At 67.1% G+C, this 25,396-nt stretch overlaps 2 protein-coding genes across 3 annotated transcripts; one reads left to right on the top strand and one right to left on the bottom strand.

Annotated features, from left to right (window-relative positions):
- Positions 1 to 1,638: 1,638 nt before the first annotated feature.
- BTBD2 (BTB domain containing 2) lies at positions 1,639 to 8,646 on the top strand. Its single transcript, XM_058657703.1, has 9 exons — positions 1,639 to 2,036; positions 5,440 to 5,559; positions 6,445 to 6,601; positions 6,812 to 6,917; positions 7,097 to 7,294; positions 7,420 to 7,612; positions 7,792 to 7,879; positions 7,967 to 8,113; positions 8,295 to 8,646. Exons 1-9 carry the CDS (start codon positions 1,654 to 1,656, stop codon positions 8,454 to 8,456), a joined length of 1,554 nt encoding a protein of 517 aa, XP_058513686.1. The 5' UTR covers positions 1,639 to 1,653; the 3' UTR covers positions 8,457 to 8,646.
- Positions 8,647 to 11,416: 2,770 nt separating this feature from the next.
- On the bottom strand, positions 11,417 to 24,551 carry CSNK1G2 (casein kinase 1 gamma 2). 2 transcript variants are annotated; one of them, XM_058657925.1, is made up of 12 exons: positions 24,377 to 24,551; positions 16,451 to 16,866; positions 14,071 to 14,111; positions 13,924 to 13,993; positions 13,591 to 13,739; positions 13,204 to 13,438; positions 13,040 to 13,125; positions 12,817 to 12,901; positions 12,442 to 12,590; positions 11,918 to 12,001; positions 11,686 to 11,792; positions 11,417 to 11,508 (listed from the first exon to the last, which is right to left on the bottom strand). In XM_058657925.1, the coding sequence occupies exons 2-12, from the start codon at positions 16,635 to 16,637 to the stop codon at positions 11,454 to 11,456; spliced, it is 1,248 nt and encodes a 415-aa protein (XP_058513908.1). In that variant the 5' UTR covers positions 16,638 to 16,866; positions 24,377 to 24,551; the 3' UTR covers positions 11,417 to 11,453. The 2 variants fall into 2 exon arrangements, with proteins under 2 accessions (XP_058513908.1, XP_058513909.1); XM_058657926.1 differs by lacking the exon at positions 24,377 to 24,551 and adding an exon at positions 19,909 to 20,012.
- Between the last annotated feature and the right edge of the window lie 845 nt (positions 24,552 to 25,396).

Below are 25,396 nucleotides of genomic sequence, written 5' to 3'. Positions count from 1 at the left end.
GCGGGGACGCTGGGCAAGCGCGCCCCACGCGGACAGCGAGCCCGTGGCAGGTGCTCCATGCCCGTGGCTGCCGGAAGTGGAACCTGCCCGGACCCGGCGGAGGCTGGCAGAGAACCAGGGGCCCGGCCGCCCCCGTTGCCCTGAGACCCCTTCAGGACGAGCCCTGTGACTGAGAGCTGAGCCAGGAACCCCACGGGGTCTCCCTTGGTGCAGGCGCCCCGCAGGGAGCTGCCGGGACTCGAACCTGTGCCCGCGGGGATGCTGGAGCCACAGGTGAGGATCGGCCTGCCAGGACGGCCGAAGGAAGGGAACGGGAAGGGCGGAGACGCCCCCTCCCCAGCTCAGGGCCTGTGCCCGGCGGGTCCCCAGAGCCTCGGGGGGCGCCCCTGCAGCCTGCGCAGGGATGGGGGTGCAGCCTGCGCAGGGATGGGGGTCCCCGGCAGCCTGCGCAGGGATGGGGTGCAGCCTGTGCAGGGATGGGGTGCAGCCTGTGCAGGGATGGGGTGCAGCCTGCGCAGGGATGGGGGCGCCCCTTTAAGGCCGGGCCGGGGGGGGGGGGGAGGGCAGTGTCGGCGTCCGACGCGGGAGACGCAGAACCTGGGGCTCACGGTTAGGGTTCCAACACAGTTCCAAGAGGGTTATCACAGTCCTACCTTCTACTTCCGCCCCTACCTCCCAGCATCCTCCCGGCCCCGCCTCTCTCGGCGTCTCCCACCCACTTCCGGCGTTTACTTTTTCCGCCACACTTCCCAGCGCTGGGCCCCGCCCTCCCAGCGTCTTCCGCCCCAATAGCTGAAGTATTTTCGGTCCAGCCTCTACGGGTTCTTCCGGCCCACGTTGACGTACTTCTGGCCCCGCCCCTGACTCTATCCGCCACACTTCCCAGTGTCCTCTCGGTCCATGCCCTCCTGGCGTCTTCCGCCCCACGTCCGTCGCATTTTTCGGTCCCGCCTCCTCTGTTGTTCCGCCCCACCTCTGACGCTTTTCCAGCCCCGCCTCACGACTCTTTCTGCCACACTTCCCAGCGTCCTCTCGGGCCCCGCCATCCTGGCGTCTTCCGCCCCAGATCTGTCGCATTTTTGGTCCCGCCTCTTTCGGCGTCTTCCAGCCACTTCCGGCGTTTTTCCGGCCAAATATCTGACGTATTTTCGGTCCAGCCGGCACCGATTCTGCCGGTCCACATCTGACATAGTTCCGGCCCCGCCCCTGACTTGTCCCGCCACACCTCCCAGCGTCCTCTCGGGCTAGCCCTCCCTGCGTATTCCGCTCCAGTGTCTGACGCATTTCCGGTCTAGCCTCCCCTGCTTCTGCCCCACCTCTGACACGCTTCCGGCCCCGCCTTTCCGGTTCTTTCGCCATACTTCCCAGTGTCCTCTCGGGTCCCGCCCCCCGGCGTCATCCGCCACACGTCTTTCGTATTTCCTGTGCCGCCTTCTCTGCTGTTCCGCCACACCTCTGACGTTTCCCCGCCCCACTTCCCAGCGTCTTCTCGGGCTCCCGCCCACTCCTCCCCACCTCCGACGTTCTTCCTGCCCCGCCCCTTCCGGCGTCCTCCAGGCCCCGCCCCCAGCGTCCTCCAGGCCCCGCCCCTCCGGCGTCTTCCAGGCCCCGCCCCGGCCCGCCCCGGCCCCGCCCCCGCGCCGCAGCGACAAGATGGCGGCGGGAGGCAGCGGCGGGCGCTCGTCGTGCCCGCCGGGGGTCGGGCCGGGGGGCGCCCCGGGCCCCAGCGCCAACCACGCGGGGCCGGCCCCCGGGAACGCCGCCGCGGCCGCCGCTGCCTCGGCCGGGCCGCCCCCCAACGCCGCGGCCGGGCCGCCCCCCAACGCCGCATCGGGCCCCGGGGCGGACGGCGCGCAGGCCGCGGGCGCCGAGCGCGAGGAGGCGGGCGCGCTGCTGCGGGAACCCGCCTACAACTGGCAGGCGTCGAAGCCCACGGTGCAGGAGCGCTTCGCCTTCCTCTTCAACAACGAGGTGCTGTGTGACGTGCACTTCCTCGTGGGCAAGGGGCTCGGCGCGCAGCGCGTCCCGGCGCACAGGTGGGCGCGCAGGCCTCCTGCACCGACGGCCCACGGGGATGGGTGCTCCTCACGGGGATGGGTGCTGCAGGCGGGCCTGCACCCCGACAGCCTGGACGGGGATGGGTGCTGCAGGCGGGCCTGCACCCCGACAGCCTGGCGGGGATGGGTGCTCCAGGCAGGCCTGCACCCCGACAGCCTGGACGGGGATGGGTGCTCCAGGCAGGCCTGCACCCCGACAGCCTGGATGCGGATGGGTGCTCCAGGCAGGCCTGCACCCCGACAGTGAGGAGGTCCAGGGGCTCACGCTTGGGGGTGACAGGGAGGCCCTGGGTGCGCCTGCACCCCGACAGCCGAGGACGGCCAGGGGCGCTCTCCTGGGTGGGCCTACTCTCGGGGTTCCTCCCACCTCCTGCATCTCCACCTTGGACACCCTCCGTGTCCTCTGTCCTCCGTCAGTAGCCGACTGCTCCATCATGCTGGGGGCCAAGCTGGTCACCACTCGGTGTAGACGCTGAGCAGGGAGGTACTGGTGTGTGTGGGCGCCTACAGGGCGCTCTGTGACTGGGCCAAAGCCCCACTGTATGTGGGGGTACACAGGGGCCACTGATGGGGTCCAGGGTGGCTGAAAGCCTGCCTCTGGGGATGGGGTGACCCCAGCAGATCATGACCTGGGGACAGCTGAGGGGGCCAGGCTCACCCCGGTGTGGCAGCATGTCCCAGGGGTGCGTGGAGTGGGGGGTGGCCTAGATGTGGGGCTGTCCCTCAGGTACCATGCCCGTGGGGTGGGCCACCTGCCATGTGCGCCAGCTGCTGGGACCCACTGGGTATGGACGGGGTATGAACGTGGGTGAGGGGGCTGTTCTGGGAAGACGGCACCGATGCAACTCCAGGGGGTCCCTGCCAAGGGCCAGGGCCAGGGCCAGAGGACTGCCCCGCAGGACAGGGCTGGGGTTTGTGGAAGGGACTCCCAGAGGAGTCTGGGTGAGGCCGCCAGGACAGAGGGCAGTCGGAGGAACACAGCCCTGCAACCTGTGGCTGTGTCTGCAGAACCAGGGGCAGTGGGGGGGCGCCCTCTGCACCCTGACCTGGCCTCCCATGATTGCCAAGGTCACGGCCACCCAGTGTGGCCATGGCAGCAGCCTAGGACCCCCGGGGTGAAGGCAGAGGAAGACTGGGTTTAAGGTGGCCAAGTGGTTCCTGGGCCTGGAACTGGGGACCCTGCCCCCGATGGAGGTGCGTGCTGGAGGGTCAGGGCCCTGGGTTCCAACCTCTGAGGGGCCAACTTGACTAGCCCCAAAGGGTCAGCAGGCACTCATGGCCCTGGCCAGCTGTCAGCGAGTTCCCTGGGACACAGTGGCACTGTGGGTTAAAACAGCCAGCAACAGCTTCCTCATCCATTGTGGCGCCTGCGTGGGGGGTGTCCTGGGCAGATGAGGGCTATGGGGAGTGTCCTGGGTGGGTGAGGGCCGTGGGGTTCGGGTGCTTCCACCGGAGGTTGCCCTGGCCAGCTCCCTGCTCGTGGGTCAGGCCAATAGCCCGGGTGGGTGTCGGCGTACTGCTACTCTGCCTCTTCTTTTACAGATTTGTTTTATTTTTATTGCAAAGTCAGCTAGACAGAGAGATCTTCCATCCAATGATTCACTCCCCCTGTGACCACAATGGCCAGAGCTGAGCTAATCTGAATGTGAAGCTAGGAGCTTCCAGGTCTCCCATGCAGTGCAGGGTCCCAAGGCTTTGGGCCGTCCTTCACTGCTTTCCCAGGCCACAAGCAGGGAGCTGGATGGGAAGTGGAGCAGCCGGGACATGAACCGGTGCCCATAAAGGATGTGGCTTGACCTACGCCATGGCACTGGAGTTCCCTGTGGGGCCAGTGGGCACTGCCCAGGACCCTGTGGCCGTGACGCGTGCTGCAAGTTCTCTGCGCCGACAGCATGTCTGCCAGCAGCCCGTGGCTGCCCCAGCTGCGCCGTGTGGGGCTGCCCAGCGTCATGCTGGTCGTTGCACAAGGTCAGTGGCCGATGGCACACCCCTGCAACCTTGGTGGGCAGCATCAGTGCCCCCCCACGCCCTGAGTGTCCCCGAGTGCTGGGTCACCTTCTAACTCCAGCTTCCTGCTGGTGTGGACCCTGGGAGGCAGGGGGGCCGCCCCTCCTGACCACCAGGCCCCAGGGCCTCATCGCTGCTGCCCCGGCTGTGTGTGGGATGGCGGGGGGAGCGTTTCTGTCTGTCACAAGAAGCAGGGAGTCTGTGGGTACAGGTGGGTGAGGGCCGTGGGGTCTGTGTGTGCGTGGGGGTGTCCCGGGTGGGTGAGGGCCGTGGGGTCTGTGTGTGCGTGGGGGTGTCCCGGGTGGGTGAGGGCCGTGGGGTCTGTGTGTGTGGGGGGGTGTCCCGGGTGGGTGAGGGCCGTGGGGTCTTGCGTGGGGGGTGTCCTGGGCGGATGAGGGCTATGGGGAGTGTCCTGGGTGGGTGAGGGCCGTGGGGTTCGGGTGCTTCCACAGGAGGTTGCCCTGGCCAGCTCCCTGCTCGTGGGTCAGGCCCCCGGCCCCGGCCGCGCCTCTGGGCAGTGAATTAGCAGTTGGCAGGTCCCTGTGCCCCCTCCGTCTCCCAGCTCTGCCCTTCAACAAGAGGTGGGCTCCTGGGAGCTGGGTACTCAGCCTTGTGCCGACAGCCGCACGGGGTGCCAAGTGGAATTCAAACTAATTTAATTTTGCTGAAAAAAGCCTGAAACCCCTGCAGTCCTCACGTGGCAGGGAGAGACAGGGTACGCCACCCCGTCACCGCCGGAGTGGCAGGCAGGGGGCAGACAGGGACACGGCCTGTCTCTAACCGCTGGCTGTGGCTGGTCCCCCTGGAGGAGCTGGGTGGGCAACAGAGCTGGATTCCCACCCAGGTCTGCCCTTATTCTTCCCCTGACCCCCCCATGTGGCCCCGTCCTGTCCCCTTGGACTCTCCTGTCCTGGGCGTGTCGTGTCTGTGGAGCCCATGCCACATGGCCTCGTGGGTCTGTGTCGTCTGAGCGTGACTCCCTCGGGGCCCCCAGGCCGGAGCGTCTGGGCCTCGCCATGTTCCTGGCTGAGTCGTGTGCCCAGCCATGCCCACCTCTGGCCGCTGCGGGCACAGGCTCACGCTCACGCCGCCCCTCCCTGTGAGGTGTCCAGGTCCTGGGCGAGCAGGGGCTGGGGGAGGGACATGTGGAGAGCTGGACATTGGAGTGGCTGTGTCACCCAGGGCCCCTTCTGGTGACTGAGGGGTGGCTGTGGAGGGTAGGGCTGGGGCTGCACCCCCGGGGCCGCCAGACTCCAGCCAGCGGCTGGCACGCTCTGCTCGGCACCTCCTTTGCTGTGCCCTGGCCGCCGTGCCCGGTGTGCAGCCTGCTGTGCTTGGGACTCCTGGGCCAGGGCTGATGGGCGCTTTCCCTCAGGTTTGTGCTGGCCGTGGGCAGTGCTGTCTTTGATGCGATGTTCAACGGGGGCATGGCCACGACGTCCACGGAGATCGAGCTGCCGGACGTGGAGCCCGCTGCCTTCCTGGCTCTGCTCAAGTAAGATGTGGGGTCGCCCAGAGACGTCCCCTGGCGCCCACTGCAGCCGTGGCTCCCATGGGAGTGCAGGGGGTCCAAGGACTGGGCACAGGTAGGAGCTCAGTGGGAGGTGGAGCACCTGGGACTCAAACTTGTGCCCACATGGGAGGGCAGAGGGTTAGCCACGCTGGCACCAGGATTAATTTATAATTTTTAAGTGATTTCATTTTTTAAAAATTGATGTTTATTGGAAAGTCAGATTTACTCAGAGAAGGAGAGAAAGAACTTCCATGTGCTGGTTCACTCTCCAAGTGGCCGCAATAGCCAGAGCTGAGCTGATCTGAAGCCAGGAGCCTCTTCCGGGTCTCCCACACGGGTGCAGGGTCCCAAGGCTTCGGGCCTTCCTTGACTGCTTTCCCAAGCCGCTGGGTAGGAAGTGGGACCACCAGGAAATGAACCAGCACCCATCTGTGATCTTGGCCCATGCCAGGCGAGGACTTTTGCTAGGCTACTGCACTGGGCCCTAAGGGATCCCATTTAGTACTGAGTGTGTATAAGCTTTTTAAAAAAGATTTATTTGAAAGGCAGATGTACAGAGAAGGAAATAGATCTTCCGTCTGCTGATTCGCTTCCCAAATGGCTGCAGCCTGGAGGCAGGTGTGGGTGCTGGGCCCAGCTCGGGGCTGTTGCCCAGGCCCACGTGGTCAGCCACCACGTCCATCCATCCATGCCCGCACCACACCAGGCACTGCGTGGCATCGTCCCCGAGGGGCATCGGTGGTGGCCGTGGGGGGGGGTGTGGGCAGCGGCCCCCGGCCACAGACCCTATTCTGGAAGGTTTCCTTGGGAGCTGAGGTGGGGGCGTGGGGTGGACCCCCAGCCTCACGGCCGCCTGCCACCCCCCAGGTTCCTGTACTCGGATGAGGTGCAGATCGGGCCTGAGACGGTGATGACCACCCTGTACACGGCCAAGAAGTACGCCGTGCCGGCGCTTGAGGCCCACTGCGTGGAGTTCCTTAAGAAGAACCTGCGGGCGGACAACGCCTTCATGCTGCTCACGCAGGTGGGCAGGTGGGCGAGTGCCCGGGGTGCCACCAGGCCGTGGGGCGGTGGGGCAGCGAGGCAGCAGCTGGGGGTGCTCGGGCAGCGCAGTGGGCCGGGGTCAGGGAGGCCCCGAGGCTGACCAAGCCGCTGCCCCCTCCACCTGGTGCCCATCGAGCGGCCAGGGCCCTGTGGGGGCTCTGTGTGGCTGATGGCCGCCCTGCCCCCCCAGGCCCGCCTCTTCGACGAGCCGCAGCTGGCCAGCCTGTGCCTGGAGAGCATCGACAAACACACGGCCGACGCCATCGCCGCTGAGGGCTTCACCGACATCGACCTGGGTGGGCAGCGGCTGGGCCTGCCCTGCGAGGGGCCTCGGGGTGCCGGTGCAGGGACGGGGGGCTGGCCTCGGGGTGCAGGGACGGGGGGCCGGGGCTCGGGGTGCCGGTGCAGGGACGGGGGGCCGGGGCAGCCCGGGCTCCCGCGGTCCTCGCCCCCTGACACAGCCCTGCTCCCCCAGACACGCTGGTGGCCGTGCTGGAGCGCGACACGCTGGGCATCCGGGAGGTGCGGCTGTTCCAGGCCGTGGTGCGCTGGTCCGAGGCCGAGTGCCAGCGGCAGCAGCTGCCCCTGACGCCCGAGAACAAGCGCTCGGTGCTGGGCGCCGCGCTGGGCCTCGTCCGCTTCCCGCTCATGACCATCGAGGAGTTCGCGGCAGGTACGCGGCGGCCTCCCCGTGCAGCCCCCCTCGTGCAGCCCCCCTCGGGCCCGGGTCGCGGGGAGTCGCCCGCCCCCTGGGGTCCGCCCCGGCCCCCGCACCGAGCCGCGCCCCGCTGCTCGCAGGCCCCGCGCAGTCCGGCATCCTGGTGGACCGCGAGGTGGTCAGCCTCTTCCTGCACTTCACCGTGAACCCCAAGCCGCGCGTGGAGTTCATCGACCGGCCGCGCTGCTGCCTGCGCGGGAAGGAGTGCAGCGTGAGCCGCTTCCAGCAGGTGGAGAGCCGCTGGGGCTACAGCGGCACGAGCGACCGCATCAGGTGGGCGGGCACGCCCGGGAGCAGGGCACGCCCCCAGCGACGTCACCCCCGGCGCTCCGCCCCAACAGAACCCTGTTTGTGTAGACCGCGCCCCTAGCAGACGTCCCGCCCCGCCCCGCGACCACGCCCCTAGCTGACATCGCGCCAGGCCCCGCCCCTAACTGACGCCCCGCCCCCAGGTTCTCGGTCAACAAGCGCATCTTCGTGGTGGGCTTCGGGCTGTACGGCTCCATCCACGGGCCCACCGACTACCAAGTCAACATCCAGGTGGGCGCCCGGCGGGGGCGGGGCCGGGTGGACGGCGGGGCGGGGCCGACCCCTGACCCCCGACCTCCCACACCGCCCCCTCCCCAGATCATCCACACCGACAGCAACACGGTCCTGGGCCAGAACGACACAGGCTTCAGCTGCGACGGCTCGGCCGGCACCTTCCGCGTCATGTTCAAGGAGCCCGTGGAGGTGCTGCCCAGCGTCAACTACACGGCCTGCGCCACGCTCAAGGTGGGCGCACTGCCCCGACCCCGACCGTCCATCCATGCCTGCCCTGACCCCCGAGTGTCCGTCCATCCACACCCGCACTGCCCCGGCCCCTGACTGTCCATCCACCCAACCACACCCGCAGTGCCCACTCACCGCCCACCCGTGCCCACCCCACCCCTCACCCCCCCGTGGTGCCCCGCAGGGCCCAGACTCGCACTACGGCACCAAGGGCCTGCGCAAGGTGACCCACGAGTCGCCCACCACGGGCGCCAAGACGTGTTTCACCTTCTGCTACGCGGCCGGCAACAACAACGGCACGTCCGTGGAGGACGGCCAGATCCCCGAGGTCATCTTCTACACCTAGGCCCCCCGCTCCCTGCCCGCCCGGGGCCGCGGTGGGGCGGCTGCCAGGTCAGAGTGCCCCGGGCGGGCAGCAGTGCCCTGGATGAGGGCTCCCGCACTGTGTGGGGGGCCGTGGTTCCCTGGGGTTTGTCACCCCAAAGCCCCCCGATGCCAGCTGCAGCCCAGGATGTGCAGACGGGGTTGGGGCCCTGAGTGCCACCCTGGCCCGGTGCCCGCAGGGGTGAGGCTGCAGGCAGGGCCCTGTCCAGATCTCCGGCCCAGCCTCTGCCCGCCAGCCGGCCCAGAGCCGCACGGGGGAGGCTGCAGGCCCCAGTAACTTTTTTAAATAAAATTAAAAACCCTCGCCTGTTCTCCTGGGTCCCGCCTGGCCCCTGGGCCCAGAGGTGAAGGGTCCTGCGTCTGGGGACATAGTAACGTGGCCCTGATGGGGCAGGACGGGAAGGCGACCCTGGACAGAGCTGGGTCTCCAAGGGAGGGCAGCTGGGAAGCCCACAGCAAGTGGGGCATCACGGAGCACCGGGACAGTGGACATGGGCACCTTGGGAGGAGCTGTCCCAGGCAGAGGCATCCATGCTCCTGGGGCCCTGGACGGCGGCCTCCATTCCTCTCTGCCTTTCTGGCCAGAGGGAGGTCAAGAGGAGTGTCCATGCCTGGGCTGGGACAGGCTACAGGCAGCAAAGCCGTCCCTGGGGTTCCCACTGGGCGCCTGCGGCCTGGCCACCCCACTGCCTACCTAACCCCCTGTGGACACCCCTGGGACAGTACAGGCAGAGCTTGAGTGAGGGTGCACCCCAGAGGCCGTCGGCAGCACAGCCTCCTCGGTACCTCAGTGGGGAGCTGACCCAAGGCCCACCCTGAAGTCCCTGACCGTGGTGCTGTCCCATGTCTGTCGGCTGGGGCAGTCCTGACGCCCCCATAGCCGGCCCAAGGGAGGCACCAAGATGGTCCCGAGATGGAAGAGGCTCCCCCTAGGCAGGAGGCTGCTCTACTCACATGCCAGGCGAGAAGGGTATGTCGGGACCACTGGGCACCTGCTGGTGCTTCTGGCGTTCATGGGCCCCTACTGCAACTGCTCCGGCTCTCCTGCTGCCTGGGCAGAGTGGCCCAAGGATGACGCCCACCAGGGCTCCTGGCTCTGCCCAACCCCATGCCCACCCCACGATAGTCCCTAAGCACCTCAGCTCTGTCCACAGGTAGACTGTGCACGGCCATGAACCAAGTCACCCCGGGCTGCCTGGAACCCCGGCCTGGTGTCTGGGCAGGGGGAGCACCACCACCACAGGGGACAGTGTGGGGTGGCTCCTGGGGAAGATGGAGAGGGTGAAGGCTGGGGTACAGGGCAGTGGAGCGGACACAGGATCCAGGGGAGAGGGGAGTGGACACAGGCTCCAGGGGAGAGGGGAGTGGACACAGGCTCCAGGGGAGAGGGGAGCGGACACAGGCTCCAGGGGAGAGGGGAGCGGACACAGGCTCCAGGGGAGAGGGGAGGAGACACAGGCTCCAGGGGAGAGGGGAGCGGACACAGGCTCCAGGGGAGAGGGGAGCGGACACAGGCTCCAGGGGAGAGGGGAGGAGACACAGGCTCCAGGGGAGAGGGGAGGAGACACAGGCTCCAGGGGAGAGGGGAGTGGACACAGGCTCCAGGGTGGGGACATGTCCTCACCGCATCAGGGAGCCCTCGCTTGTGTGCTCTGGACATGAACTCTTCTGGAAGCAGGGCAGCAGACATGCCCTGGGCACCTGCCACCCACCTGCGGGAACACGGCGTGGAGGGGCTTGGGACAGGGAACAAGGGGCAGCAAGGTCTGAGGGTGCTGGGCAGCCACTATCACCCTTGCTGGGCCCCGTACCCAGCCGCTGACCATGGCCACCCACACAAAGGGGCCGGGGTGACCCACACTTTAATCCATACACAGCAGGATGCAGGGCTGCAGCTTCGCCCACCAGACGGGCCCACCCAGGAATAGGAACGCCCGCCTACTGACACATGGCAGCAAGCTCAGGTGGGCCAGTGTGGATACTAAGATGCCCAGACACCCCACAAGCACACGTGGGGACCACACAGCCCACAGCGTGCACACACACACACACGGTGCACACGCACACACACACACGGTGCACACACAGCTCGTCCAGAGGCTCTGCCATGGCAGTCTTTGCCCCTGTCCCGAGTGCCCTGTGGGGGAACACTGTTGTCCCTTCAGTCTGACGGTGGCACTAAGTGTCCAGCTCATCTTCCCCGGCCTGGGTCCCTGAGGTGGGGCAGGCCCCAGCACCCAGCGGGGTCGGGCAGGGCAGGGCAGGGCAGGGCTGTGCGGCCGCCCCCTGTGGGGGCAACAGGGACCCGTCCCATCACCTGTGCCCCCCGCCAGCACGCTCCTCACCTGGGGCGACAGGTCTCCGTGGCCCCCTGCTTTCTCCCTGGGGAACCAAGTGTGTCCTGTGGCTCTGGGGCTGCTGGGCAACTGCCTGCCTGACCCCTGCCCATGCTCACCTCCAGCTCGGGGTGCCCTGCAGATCCCCACCCTCGCTCGCCTCCAGCTCAGGGCACCCCTGCCCACGCTCACCTCGATGCCCACGCTCACCTCGATGCCCACGCTCACCTCGATGCCCACGCTCACCTCGTCGGCCACACCGGGACCCTCGGCTGGAACAGAGCAGTTGCGAGGCCGGCGGGCGGTTTGGTTTTTGTTTATTTTTTTACAAAAGCCCCTAAGTCTATGGCTTCCAGGAAGCACGGGTGGCGCCGGCCCTGCCCGCCCGGCCGCACAGCTCGCCGGGGCGTTAAGGCGATCGTGTCCGCGGGGCGGCCAGCTTTGGTGCAGCACGTCGGTCGGGGGGCGGCCGCCCCGCCGGCCCCTTTGGTCTGGGGCGCCCCCCGCGCCCGGCCCCGTGTCCGGTCGGTGTCCGCGTCCGACAGCGGCGGCTCCGCGGCTCCCTGGACACGGGCTGCCCGCTGCGGCAGAACCCACGCGCGGACATGGCCGGCGGGCGGCGCTCACTTGTGTCGCTGCAGGGACTTCCGCTTCCGGCGCTTGAAGAAGCAGCAGCACCTGAGGGCGGGCAGTGGGCGGGGCGAGTGGCGGACGGGCGGGGCCACGCCAGGGCGGAAGGGGCGGGGTCTGTGGCGGTGGGCGGGGCGGGGTCTGTGGCGGTGGGCGGGGCGGGGTCTGTGGCGGTGAGCGGAGCGGGGCGGGGCGGGGCGGGGCGGGGCGGGGCGGGGCCCTTACTTGGTGTCGTCCGTGGCCTCCACCTCCGCGGGCGCTGTGATGGGCGCGTTGGAGTGCCCGGCCGTGGGGTCGTCGGCGTTCAGCTCCCCGTTGGTGGAGTTGAGCGCCTGGGAGGGGGACGGCCGGTCCAGTCAGGTCGGGTCACAGCAGCCCGGTCCACCCCGGGATCCCCAGGGTCCCCCCACAGCAGCCCGGTCCACCCCGGGGTCCCCAGGGTCACCCCCCCACGCACCTGGTTCTTACTGTGCGGCTGCCCCTTGTCCCGCGGCGGCGGCTGCGCAGCCAGGTCCGAGTGCACGGTGCCGATGGGCGTGGGCTGGGCGGGCGGTGGGGGTCAGAGCACGCAGCGCATCCCGACCCCACACTCTGTGCACCCCACACACCCCAACACCGCACACCCTGCACACCCACACCCCCTGTGCACCCCACACACCCTGCACACCCACACCCTATGCACCCCACACCACACACCCCAACACCGCACACCCCGCATACCCTGTGTACCCCACATACCCTGTGCACTCCACACCCACACCCCCACACCCTGCACACCCTCACCCCCTGCGCACCCCACCCTGTGCACGCCACACACCCTGCGCACCCCACACCCCGTGCACCCCACACCCTGTGCACCCCACACCCTGTGCACCCCACCCTGTGCACCCCACACACCCTGTGCACCCCACACTGTGCACCCCACACACCCTGTGCACCCCACACCCCCCAGCCCCGCACAGGCCCGCCCGCCCCACCTACCAACGGCTTCCCGGCCCAGTCGTACTCGTAGTCGAACACGAAGCCGCTGCGGTCGAACAGGTCGGTGAAGAGCTTGCGCAGGTAGTCGTAGTCCGGCTTCTCGAAGAAGTCCAGGCGCCGCACGTAGCGCAGGTAGGTGGCCATCTCCTCTGCGGGGACGGGCTCGTGGGCGGGGTCTCGGGGTGGGCGGGGCCTGGCGAGGGCGGGGCCTCGGGGTGGGCGGGGCTTGCGGAGAGCAGGACCAGGGACGCGGGCAGGGTCTCACAGGGCGTGGTCTGGTCTCTCAGGGGGGGCGTGGGCGGAGCTCGAAGGGTGTGGGCGGGGCCTCATAGGGACATGGGCGGGGCTCGCGGGGGCGGGGCCAGCGCGGCTCACCTGGGAAGTTCTCACACAGCACCTCGATGGGCGTGGCGCGCTTGGTGTCCCCGATCTTCTGGTAGCGCTCCTTGAGGGTGTCGGCCTGCGGGCGGGGGTCGGCACGGGGTCGGCACGGGGTCAGCACGGGGTCGGCACGGGGTCGGCACGGGGGTCGGCACGGGGTCAGCACGGGGTCGGCACGGGGTCGGCACGGGGTTGGCACCGGGTAGGCCCTGCACACCTTGAGCCCCTGCCAGGGCAGGCTCCCGCGCAGGAAGTACATGAACATGTGGCCCAGCGCCTCCAGGTCGTCGCGCCGGCTCTGCTCTGGGGGGACACGCGGGTGGGGTCAGTGGGTGCCCTGCACCCCACCTGGGGGCTCAGGGGTCAGGGGTCAGCGCTCACCCTTGCCCAGGTGCGTGTTGATGCTCATGTAGCGCGCCGTGCCCGTCAGGCTCTTGTGCTCCCGGTAGGGGATGTGCTTCCTGGTCTCGGGGTCGATGTACTCCTTGGCCAGCCCGAAGTCGATGATGTGGATGGCGTGCTGCCGCTTGGAGCCCGGCCGGCCCACCAGGAAGTTCTCGGGCTTCACGTCGCGGTAGATGAGGCTCCGGGTGTGCACGTACTCCATGCGCGAGATCTGCGGGTGGCGGCGGCTCAGCCCCGCCCCCGGGACACAGGCCCCGCCCCCGGGACGCAGACCCCGCCCCCGGGACACAGGCCCCGCCCCCGGGACGCAGACCCCGCCCCCAGATGAGGCCCCATCCCCGGGACACAGGCCCCGCCCCGCACCAGCTGGATGGCGATCATGAGCACCGTCTTGAGGGTGAAGGTGCGGTCGCACAGGTCGAACAGGTCCTCCAAGCTCGGCCCCAGCAGCTCCAGCACCATGGCGTTGTACTTGCCGCACGGCCCGAAGTAGTACACCTGAGGGACGCCCTCTGCAGGCGGGGCGGACCGGGGCCGCGGCTGGGGCTGCGTGCCTGCCCAGCTGCCCTCCCTCACCCCTCCTGTCCTCCCTAACCCCTCCCTGCCCGCCTGCTCTTCCTAACCCCTCCTGCCCGTCCTGCCCTCCCTCACCCCTCCTGCCCACCTGCCCTCCCTGCCCAGCCCCGCTGTATGCACCTGCCGTGCTCAGCTGCTTGTAGAAGCGGTACTCCAGGTGCAGTTGCGGGGCCCGGGACTTGATGGGCTCCTGGGAACAGGTGCAGGGCGCTGTAACCCAGCACACACATGGGTGGGGGCCCAGGGCGGGGGCGGGGACACACTCACCAGTTTGATGGCCACATATTCGTTTGTGTAGAGATTCTTTCCTGTGGGGACAGACACGGGTGAGGACGGCAGCCCCCTCTCCCCCAGGCGGGTGCCGGGCCCCCCATCACACACACGCCTGCCTCTGCCTCCCAGCCAGCCCTCCTCACTTGGGGCCACAGGGCACCTATGCACAGGCCTGCCTGGCACGTGCACAGCCCCAGCTTAGCCAACCTGCCTGCCCACCACTCTCCAGCCTGGCAGGGGTCCGTGTAGACAGCAGGGCGGCAGGCAGACACCCAGACAGGGGCAGGCAGGTGCCAGTCCACTAAAGCTGGCCTCAGGGTTTGCAGGAGGCCACACCCCGCTCTGTGGCTCACAGACCCTCCTCCTTGGTCCTGGGAGTGTAGGGCGCTCCCTCCGCACATCCCCAGCTCTGCTTCCGGTACTTCTGGAGTTGCTTCATCTCAGAGGGCGCTCACTGCACCCCGTCAGCCACTGGCTGAGTGCTCACGGGGCACATGCGACATGTCGGGCAGGCACTGGGCACGCGGCCCCACATGCTCACACCTGCTCCCAGGGAGGGCCTGTGTCAGATCCCCCACAGGACCTGAGGCTGTCCACCTCACCAAGCAAGATTGCACGTGATTCTGTGGTCAGTTCTGAGGAGACACGGATGTCTGCCCTCGCTGGTTCCCTCAAGTGTCACAGTCAGGACTGAGCCAGGCAGGAGCCTGGAGCTCCACACGGTTCTCCCCTGTGGGTGCATGGCTCCCCCACTGGGGCTGTCACGATGCCCCCCTGGGTGTGTGGCAGCAGGAAGCTGGATGGGGCACAGCCAGGACTTGAATCCGGTGGGTGCCCAAGGCAGAGGCCACCTCTCCGAGCTGCCGCCTGCAGCTGCTCACACAGGCCATCCATAATGGGCCTGCCTAGCCACTTGCTGCTGCAGATCGCGGATGGACGGCTGACACGGTGTGGCCCTCCTGTCCCCTGGACGGCATGGATGGCAAAGGCAACCTGGTCCCATGCTCTAGCCCGGTGACCCCCAGGCCGCAGGCTCACGGCGCTGGGCCCCTCTGGGTCAGACGTGGGCATAAGACAGCGTCGCGCACAGCCTGAAGCCATCACACGCCAGGAGGGGCAGAGAGGGCACCGGAAGCCATGTGGAAAATGGCCTAAGGTAAGCTCAGCTTGGTGGGAAAACGTGCAACTTGTGTGTCAACTGTTTCAGAATCTACACTTCCTCACACGCGAGGCTGCCGGCCTGTGCCTCGGTCCCCACGTCTCCATGCCTCAAGCCCTTCCAGGTTTACGTGTGCCTGCAGAGGCCCACTGAGGTAGAACCCCGGGCAGGGGGCCTAGAAGGCTTTGTAAAGGGGCCCCCTAGCGCTCCCTCTCCCTGTCCTTCCCCCTGGCACAGCCCTAGACCCTGGCAGGCTTGGTGCCCCTGCCCTACCTCCTGACAGGTGCCCCGGAGTGCGGTCGAGGAAGTGTGCCGACCACAAGCACAGACACGCTCTAAAGGGGAAGACGGGCAGAACGCCCATGCCAGGGGCTCCCTGCAGCACCGCAGCAGGCAGGCAGATGGGGCTGGGCTGGGACAGGGCCCAGGGGCAGCCTCACCCCCGAAGGCATACCAGCGTGGAGGGGTGAGCAGTGCCACGGCCCCTGGAGCTCCTGCTGATGCCCCGAGAGGGGCTGTGATGCCCTGCACCCACTGGGGGCCCGGCCAGAGCTCTTGGCTCCCGGCTTTGCCAGTCATCAGTCATTTGGGGAGCAAACGAGCAAATGGAAGATCTTTCTCCCCCTTCTTCCCACATGTCAACTCCTCCTTTCAAATTCACAGTCTTCAAAATCTTAAACGAACAAACAACAACAAAAAAAGGTCCTTTTAAATTCTGGGCAATCCAGCTCAGAGGATTCACGCACCAGCCAAGTTCATGGCCACGTTCATGGCCGCGGACCTGGCCAGGGTCCCCCGACTCTGAACTGGCCCAGCGCTGGTGGTTCTGCATCCGTTTAGGCAGGGAACCAAGAATGGGAGATGTTTTGCTCTTTGTCACTCTCCCTTTCCAATAAACACGCTTCTTAAAAAATTTTAATTAAAATAAATTAAATGGCCCCAATACAGCCTAAATTTGGAGAGCAACATGCCAAGCTGGATAACAGGAACAAGCAGAGATCAGACAGCTCAGGGGAGGCAAGGCTTGGGCGCCGCCTGCATCCCGGCTGGTGGGGACCTAGCCGTGTGGCCAGCCCTGCCTTGAGGACCCCTGTAAGTACCTGGGCCCCTGAACTGCAGGGGAGCCCTGCGGCCCAGGTGCCGACACCCATGAGAATCAGGGCTGCCCAAGGGCCCCGCAGCTGCTCTCCCGCCTGCCCCCAAGCGGGGCCTCACCTAGGCGAAGCTCCCCGAAGTTGCCGCAGCCGATCTTCTTCCCGACACGGAAGTTGGGGCCCACCATGAGGACCCCCGAGCTGGTGCCCGAGCCGCGTGGGCCGTGACTGCCGCGGCCCCCGCCAGCTTTGGACACCCTGCGGCCTTCCTCCAACTCCGTTCTCCCTCCTTTCTTGTCAAAATCCATCAGTTTGTGATAGCCTGCCTTCTCCACGGTGACCGCCTGCCACGCGGACGCCGAGGCTGCAAGGCCAAGGTCACAGGTGTGCGCCGGCCAGCTGGCGGCTCTGCTACTGAGGCGCCGGCGTTCTGGCGGGCCGGGCCGGGCCGCTCATATTTGTGGCCTGGTGCGGGCTCCTGGGCGCAGCAGGCATGCCGCTGACGGGTCCTGGCACCTCAGATCTCGTGGCCACCAGCTGTGGAGAGAGACAGGGTCACTGTTGGAGGCCTGGGTGGGGGCTGGCAGGGGCAAAGCAGGGGAGGGTGGCTCAGGGCAGCAAGTCCTGCAGGAGACTTCCTGCCTGGGCACACAGGCACTCCCTCCCATCCCCAGCAGCCAAGGGGTCCCTCAGCAGAGGGCAAAGGGGGCCTGGAGCTGCAGGGATGCCTGGGCCAGGGCATGGGGCCCTGACGGTGCCAAGGTGCCAGGGGGCCCAGCCACACAGCACAGCACCTCCTGCAAGCTGGGGTGCCTGGGCCCCAGGACCATCCATGGTCAGCAGGTGTTTGCAGGGCCCCATGCTGTGCCTCGGGCACCCACAATCAGGGAGAACGGGGGTGGGGCGGTGCCTGGCATTCACCCCGGAACTCAGCACTACAGTGGGGAGTAGGAAAGGCCCACGACACCCCAGGCCACAGCAGGACAACAAACCCACAGCTTCAGGCGGCACCAGGACCTTGGCCAGTTCCACACTGCGGCGGGTGGACGTGGCTCTCTGGGCAGCTGATGGTGCCCCCCTACTGCCAGTACCTCCTGGCCGCAGAGCAGTGTCCACTCACGGCCCACGAATGCCACTCACCACAGCACATGGGAGCTGAGCAACAGGCTGCGGATGACCACAGCTGGCCAGCAAGGGGGCAGGGGTACGCAGGGAGGCTGACAGCCCCACTCTGCAGAGGCCACGGGAGGCTGGGGCCCGGCTGCCCACACCGTGGAGGCCTGTGCCCGGGCCTCAGTCGTGCTGCCACCATCCAGCAGCAGCCCCTCCAGCTCCTGTGCCCCAGCCAGGGCAGTTCCAGCCCAGCCCAGCCCGTACCAAGGCAGACAGCACCTCTCCCAAGGTGGAGGCAGCAGGACAGGATCGGGCTCCCCAGAAGCCGCCCAGCCCTGGCTGGAAAGGGAGCCCCATGGACGAGCAGGGACACACACAAACCTCTACCCGCAGTGTCTGGCCTGACTCCACGGCGGGGCAGGGGGGTAGGGTTGACTTCATCAGCCTGGCCCATTCCTAGCCCACACGAGACCGTGGGGAAGTATAGGCTGTAGACAGCACTCCTGGCAGCCCAGGGAGGGCCTACTGGGCATGCCCAGCTGGCAAAGCTGCAGCCTGCAGCACCAGCACCCCGCACGGGCACCAGTCTCTGCTCCTGTTCCCATCCAGCTCCCTGCTTGTGCCCCTGGAAAAGCAGCAGCACACGGCCCAAGTGCTGGGGCCCCTGCACCCATGGGGGAGACCCAGCTGGAGCTCTAGGCTCCTGGCTGTGGCACAGCAGGCAAGCCACTGGCAGGGACCTGCAGCCCTGGTCCGGGGCGGGGCCCATCGCTCTGCCTGCTGTCTCGCTCCCTGCTAAGCAGAGGGGAGGGCTCATGCACTCGGGTCCTGCCCTTCCAGCTTTAGCCTGGCCCAGCTCTGGCTGACAGGCACCTGGGGAGTGAACTGGGAAAAGAAGACCCAACTGTCCTTCTCTGCTTTTCAAGTATGAGTGACCAAGCCTGACAGAGCCTCACTCCCCAGGCCTGCGCTTTCCTGTCAGGGGAGCCCACGCTGGGAGGCCTTCTGTGTCCTGGCCCCCACTCCACATCCCTGTACCAACTGCTCCCACGGGCGTGTTCCATAGCTCCTGGCTGTGCGGGATGTCAGGGAGCCAGCCTGGGTCCCAGGTCACCCGTCCCCCTGGTCCCTGCCACATCTCACAGTGGCTTTCATACCAACAAGCTTGCCCACTGCAGGCATCCTCACAGGCGGTGGGGCAGCGGCTCCCTGCCCTGGCACACACGGCAGCAGGCCTGTGCGATGCCACAACACAGGCACTGTGGGGCGCCCTGGACACCCACACTCAGGGGTAGGGCGTGCAACCTGGACCCACAGGCCTCCTGGCTCCTCAAGGAGGGAACATCGCCGTCCCACTTGGGGACAAACACGCACCCATGTGCAGGCCTGGGACCCAGCACTGACCACCCAAAGGGTACTCTGACTGCCTTAGGAGCCCCGCTCATGGCCTGCCCCCTTCAGCAGGCAGGCACACCATGGGGGACAGCCCTGCGTAGCCCAGGCAGCCACATTCAGCAGGAGACATGTGGACGTGCCAACCCACGCCTCCACAGCCCGAGACCTGTGAGTGTGACCCAGTGGTCTGGCCTAGCTGTCCACCCACCTGGGCCCCATCCACCACCGCCCAGTCCCCTCCGACTGGCCTGAGCAGGGTCCATGGTAGCCCCACAGCACGACACTTGTCTCACCGTCAGAGGAAAGCGATCTGAGGCACAGTGCTGCCATGAAGGGGGGTGGGAATACCATGAGGCACAGGGGCCACAGGGCTGCTCCCCAAGACACACAGGCTGCTCTGGCCCCCAGATCTGGGCCCTGCTAACAGGGAAGGCCTCTCTATGCAGCTTAAAGGCCCGTTCAGGCCGCAGCCAGCTCCGTCTCTGTGTAGGGTCGTTCCCCCTCCGGCCTCCTGAGAATCCTACACCCCAACGCCACGGTGGCCTTGATGGGCCACAGCTCCCTGTCCCGCCACCACATGAGCCCCTGGGTCAGGAACACAGCCTCAGGCACTCCACCTACAAGGGCAGCCGGAGGGCGTTGGGAGGGGGTCTCTGTGTGCTAAGACCCCCTCCTGCCAGAGCCTAGGCCAGGCCCAGGGTGACAGGGCCCCCCACCGCCAGGTGCACGCCTCCTGGCCCCACCTCGCAGCACAGATGACCATGGGCAGTACTGACCCCTCCAGACCCCAGACGCCTCAGGCCGTGAAGGGTCACACTGCAGAGCCCAGAGCTGGCCCTGGCGACTGTGAGGACACACAGGGCCCATGCACCAGGCCCTGGCCTCCGCTGACTGAGGCAGGGTAACCGGTGAGGTGGGGGAAACAGAAACACTGCCATCAGGACCGCCCAGGCCTGAGATGCCAAACCTAAAAATAATCACCCCCGAGGAGGGTTGCCAAGTCCTACCCGGCCCAGAGCTGCGCCACTCTCACACGCGGCCCCGCCTGGGGTGCCCACCTCAGGCAGTTACCTGCCCTATTCTTGCCGCGGGCCCCCATTGTTCTCAGGGCCCGGCCGGCTCCCCGCCTGGAGGGCCCCGAGAACCCCTTCCTGCAGCCTGACATCAGTGATGTCACAGTCCCTAGGCTGACATCACCTGGCCACCCCGGCCTTGGGAGCAGGCGGCCGACCCTTTCCCAGCAGCTCTGCACACAGTGGTCCCAGCCTGCAGGCCACCCTGCACCCTCCGGGGAGGGAGGCAGTAGCCCACCACACTCATCCTGTCCCAGGGCACCCCAGGACCATGTGCTCAGGCTCCAGCCCCACTGGCTAGGGCCGGACTGCGCACGGGCGGCGGCAGGACAAGGACAGCCAGCCCTGCGGTTCCTCCTTTTCTTCTCTTTGTTTTAAATTTTTTTTCTTTATCTGAGAGACACATTTACAGACAAAAAGACAGAAAAATCTCTCACCCGCCGGTTCACTCCCCAGATGGCCACAACAGCAGAGCTGAGCCGATCTGACGCCAGGAGCCAGGAGATCCATGTGGGTCTCCCAAGCAGGTGTTGAGGCCCGAGGACCAGGTGCAAGAGCAGGGAACTGGACCACAGTGGAGCAGCCAGGACATGTGTTGGTGCCCATGTGGAAAACCAGCAACACTGGGTGGTGGGTCACCAAGCAAGCCACAGCGCCAGCCCTGCAGCTTCCTCTTTCAAAAATACTTATTTTGGGGTCCGGTGTGATAGCGTATTTGTTACAGTCCTCACCTTGAATATGCCAGGATCCCATATGGTCGCTGGATGGCGGCCCTGCTTGCCATCCAGCTCCCTGCCTGTGGCCTGGGAAACCAGTGGAGGACGGCCCAAAGCCTTGGGACCCTGCACCCGCGTGGGAGACCCGGAAGAAGCTCCTGGCTCCTGGCTTTGGATCAGCTCAGCTCTGACTGTTGTGGTCACTTGGGAGTGAACCAGCAGACAGAAGATCTGCCTCTCTTTAAAAAACATATTTATTTAGGAAAGTGATGGAGGGAGAAGTGGAGACAAAGCTCTCCCACTGTGGGTTCACTGCCCTGCCAATGCCCTTAACCACTGGGTGCAGGCCAGGCCAAAGCCAGGAGTTCCATCCAGGTGAGCCCTGGGCTGACAGGGCGGCCCAGGCCACTGCCTCCCCCAGGTGGCAGCAAGAGCTCATCAGAGGCAGAGAAGCCTGGGCCGGCACTGTGGTGTAATTCATGACTGCCTGCAGCGCCAGCATCCCACAGGGACACAGGTTCGAGACCCAGCAGCTCCCCTACCCATCCAGCTTCCTGTGTGGGCCTGGGAAAGCAGTGGAGGACAGCCTCAGTGCGTGAGCCCACAGGGGGACACCTGGCCCGGACCTGGCCGTCTGGGGAATGAGCCCGTGATGGAAGATCAGCGATCAGCTCGCTCTCTGAGTGCGTTTCAAGCAGGACCTTAATGTGGAACAGGAATTCTGGAAGACGGGCCCCCCCAGACAGCCCCCGAGAGCCCCCACTACCTCCCAGGGAGGCGCTGGCCTGCCTTTGCCGGTGGGGGGATGGGACCAGTCCATCTGTGATGAATGCAAGGCAGACCTGAGGCTGTTCCGGGTCAGAGGGCACCAGGAGACCTCGCCCCAGAAGCAGAGGGCTCAATGGGGCAAATGGAGGCAGGTCCATGGCAAGGCTAGTTGACAACACGGGCGGGGCAGTGTGGCCTAGTGGCAGTAACGTAACAGGTGACACGGGCAGGGCCATGTGGTTGGCGATGGTAACAGGTAAGCCTGGGCGAGGGCCAGGGCTGGAGGAATGTTCCCCAGCCTCCGTCGCCTGCCACCCTCACAGGCAGGAAGGCCACAGGAGAGAGGCCCGATAGTTGAAGCCTCACCCCACGGCCACCAGATGCCAGATGCACCCTGTGGTCTGGCAAAGCTGCCAGCTGTGACTCCTCGTGTCTGAGTCCTGCTTCTGCTTCCAACCACGTGGGGAGGGGTCACTGGCCAGGAGAAAGCTCTGCATCCCACTCTGTCAGCCTTTCTGACAAAGAAGCCACCATGGAGGGACCGCTGAGGCTCCAGGAACACGGAGCAAACCAGGCAGGACATGGTGCTGCTGCCGCCCCGAGCATGAAGCCTGCCTACTATGCCCACCCTGGCCTGCACCCACGCCACCCCTGCCCTGGCCCACTGTGCCCGGCCCTGGTTACAAGCACGCTGATGTGGGGGCTCAGCCACCCCCAGCCAGGCCACTCTCTGGGACAGCGGCTAGTCTGAGCTGCTCCCTGCAGACAACCTGAGAGCAGCGAGTGCCGGCCTGAGGGCTGCCCCCTCGCCTCCCTGGGGGGGCCCGGGTGGAGCTCCCAACTTGCGCCCTAGCCCAGCCACTGTGGCCATCCAGGGAGTGACCCCTCAGCGACTTTGCGATTTTCAAACAAATAAAAGCAGGAAACACTAGGATGACGGCATGCCTGCCCTAGGGCTCCCCGAGGCCTTGGTGCAGCAGTGGGGTCAGGCCGGGTCCAGGTGCCTGGCCCTAGTCTGCAGGAGAAAGCCCACTGGGCACCAAGGTTGCCAATGCAGGGCCAGGGCCATGCCCCTTCAACACACGGCTGCTCACGTGTGGAGCAGAGCACACGTGCAAGGTGCAGCCTGAAAAGCCACACGTCGTCAGCAGGGCTGTCCACTCGGCTTTCGTGTCAGGAGGCGGGGAGCCAGAGGGCCAAGTCACCCAGAATCCACCGTGGGCGGCCACCAGCACGATGGGCTCAGGTGACCGCACAGCACACGCCTGCCCACAGCTCTCCTCGTACATGTCCCACATGCCCACCCCACACAGCCCACCCCGGTGGTTCCAGAAGCAAAGAGGATGGACTGTCTACGCTGGTGTCTCCAGGAAGCCCTGGCCCTGCTGCCGTGGACAATGCCAGGGGGTCTGAGGACTTTAATTAATCTTGAGGGGCTTCTTTCCGGGAAGGCCCCGCCTTTGGCTGCAGGACAGCCACATATCCTATGGTCAGTCCCCCAGATTCAGGGTCACAACAGCCAGCACCTCATGGCCAGTTCCCATGCATGGTCAGCCCACTACAGCCAGCCCACCGTGGTCAGCTTCCACGGCCAGCATATCCCATCAGCACCCCCACAGTCATCCCACCACGGCCAGCCTACTATGGTCAGTCCCCCACAGTCAGGACCCCCACATCCAGCCTCCCGCAGCCAGCACAACCCCATCAGCACACACACAGAGCCAGCACAGCCGTGGGCAGCAGGACCTACTGTTCACCCACAGGCTCATATCCCAGTCCTGCGTCCAGAGACCCCATGGGGAGACACTTACCGACAGGCAGGGACATCTCCCTGGGGCACCCTGGGCTCCTGCCCCAGGACAGTGGGAGCTACCACTTGGGGGGAGACAGGAAACTTCTGGATGACCGAGGAGCTGCCATCACCCCAACTTCCAAGGCCCAAAGTGCCTGACTGGGGCCCCCTGGTGCACTCTCCTCCCTTCGTCTCCCCACCCAAAGCAGGGAAGGAGGCCGCGTCCACCTCCACACGTGCCCAGGGCTGTCTGAGGCCCACTTGGCCCCCTCCAAAGGCTGGCAGCAGCGGGGCCGGGGCAGGGATCCGCAGTTGGCTCACACACCCTCCCCTCCCGCCCCATCCGTGTTTCCGGAAAACAAAGCTGCTGCTGGTGGCCTGGGAGGAAGGGGAAGGTGCGGCCAGGCGGCTGGGGAGTTCCCAGGGAGCACCCGCAACAGGTCCCCTCCCCTGCAGACCCCCGAGCTCCAGGGACCCCAAAGCGGGGAGCAGGGGCACAGCGGGAACCCCCAGGGAGAGGAGGAGCGGCAGGTGGGGGAGGCAGCGTGCACAGGTGGGGCTGGACCACGGTCAAGCGAGGGGTCGGGGCAGGCTAGGACTCAGGGGGACAGGGGAGTGGGCAGCACGGGAGATTGGCGTCTCAAGTTGTGTGGGGGTCCCTATCTCCTCCTTTTCTTCCCCCGAGGGTCTGCACAGCAGAGTGCGTGGGGGAGTCCGAGGGGACAGGGCCTGGAGTGTGTGGGTCCGGGGTCTGCATGGTGCAGAGTCCGGGGTGCAGGGTGTATTTGGGGGGTCACAGGTGCAGGGTGCGGGAGGGTCTGGGGTCTGCAAGATGTGTGAGGGTCTGGGGTCTGCAGGATGTGTTGGGGGTCAAGGGTCTGCAGGGTGTGTTTGGAGGTCCGGGGTGCAGGGTGTGTTTGGGGGTCCAAGGTGTGGGGTCCGGGGTGCAGGGTATGTTGGGGGTCCAGGGTGTGGGGTCCGGGGTCCAGGGTATGTTGGGGGTCCGGGGTGGAGGGTGCGGGGTTCGGGGTCTGCAGTGTGTGGCAGACAGGCCTGGAGTGTCGGGGTCTGGGGTCTGGGGTCTGCAGGGTGTGGGGGAGCCCCAGGGGCAGGCCTGGAGTGCGGGGTCCCTGAGCCGCGGAAGGGGCGAGGTCCGGGGGCGTCGGGGCGCCCGGCGCGGGGGTCGTTACCTGCGGGCGGCCGCTCGGCCTCAGCAGCAGCGGCAGCTCCACGCCGCCGTCCGCTCCGGCGCGCCCGGCTGCGGCGCCCGCGCGCCCGGGGCCGGCCTCGGCATGCTCGGGGCGGGAGGCGGCCGCCCGGGACCGCGCGCCTTCACGCCGCCAGCGTCGGCCCCGCGGGGAGGAGGCGGCGGCAGCGGCGGCGTCGGCGCGCTATGCGCAGGCGCCGCGGGCCGGGGGGGCGGGGCGCACGCTATGCGCAGGCGCCGCGGGCCAGAAAGCGAGGCACGGGGCAGGGCGTGCGCCTCTGCGCAGGCGCCGCGAGCTAGGGGGCGGGGCGCGCCGAGTACGTCACAGCACAGGGCGGAGCCTCGGCCCGGACGCAGGACGGGCGCAACATTGTTGTCTTTTTTTTTTTTTTTTTTGCGACAGCGGCGGCGGCGCTCCTGACGGCAGCGCTGCGGGGTCTCGGGGGGCCCCGGGGGTGCGCGGACGGGGCGCACGCGGGCCGGGAAGGGAACGGACGGCGCGCACTTCACAGCCCACCCCGCCCCCCGTGCCGGTTGGGGCTTCCGCCGCAGCCCGGGCCCGCCCTCACCGCGCGGTCGCCATGACGACGCGTGGCTGGTCGCCCCGACGCCGCGGCCGCCGGCTCCTAGGTGACGTCACGGTCTCGCCACCCGACGTCACGAGTGGGCGGTGCCTGCGCCAGGGAGCTGGGGGTGCTCCGCCCCTGTCCGAGCCCCAGGTTCAGACCCGGCTGCTCCCGAAGGCCGCGGGGATGGGCCCAGGACTAGGGTCCCTGCACCCACAGCAGGGAGACGCAGACGGAGTTCCCGGCTCGGGCCTTGCCCAGCACTGCGCCGCACCGTACACCCCTCCAGAAGGGCCCCAAGCTCTGGCGGCTGCCAGCCAACCCAGGCGGCCACAGCGGCCGGGAATGGGGGTGCAGCCCGCCAGGGATGGGGTGCGGCGGTTGCAGCTTGAGCGCCCCCTCTGGCAGCAGATCATGGAATGGCAGGCGGTGGTTTG

This window comes from Ochotona princeps, chromosome 33 (assembly GCF_030435755.1).
Source record: "Ochotona princeps isolate mOchPri1 chromosome 33, mOchPri1.hap1, whole genome shotgun sequence".
Taxonomy (NCBI): domain Eukaryota; kingdom Metazoa; phylum Chordata; class Mammalia; order Lagomorpha; family Ochotonidae; genus Ochotona; species Ochotona princeps.
Note: the sequence above shows the minus strand (reverse complement) of the source record. Positions and strands in the feature narration are given on the sequence as shown.

Excerpts from the sequence above, each read along its gene's own strand:
- BTBD2 (XM_058657703.1), top strand. The coding sequence starts at position 1,654 with ATGGCGGCGGGAGGCAGCGGCGGGCGCTCGTCGTGCCCGCCGGGGGTC. Across the intron at positions 6,602-6,811 it reads CCTTCATGCTGCTCACGCAG|GCCCGCCTCTTCGACGAGCC; the intron begins GTGGGCAGGTGG and ends CTGCCCCCCCAG. Across the intron at positions 7,295-7,419 it reads CATCGAGGAGTTCGCGGCAG|GCCCCGCGCAGTCCGGCATC; the intron begins GTACGCGGCGGC and ends CGCTGCTCGCAG.
- CSNK1G2 (XM_058657925.1), bottom strand. The coding sequence starts at position 16,637 with ATGGATTTTGACAAGAAAGGAGGGAGAACGGAGTTGGAGGAAGGCCGC. Across the intron at positions 12,902-13,039 it reads TGCCCTGGCAGGGGCTCAAG|GCCGACACCCTCAAGGAGCG; the intron begins GTGTGCAGGGCC and ends CCCCGCCCGCAG. Across the intron at positions 12,591-12,816 it reads GCTGTGTGAGAACTTCCCAG|AGGAGATGGCCACCTACCTG; the intron begins GTGAGCCGCGCT and ends CCGTCCCCGCAG.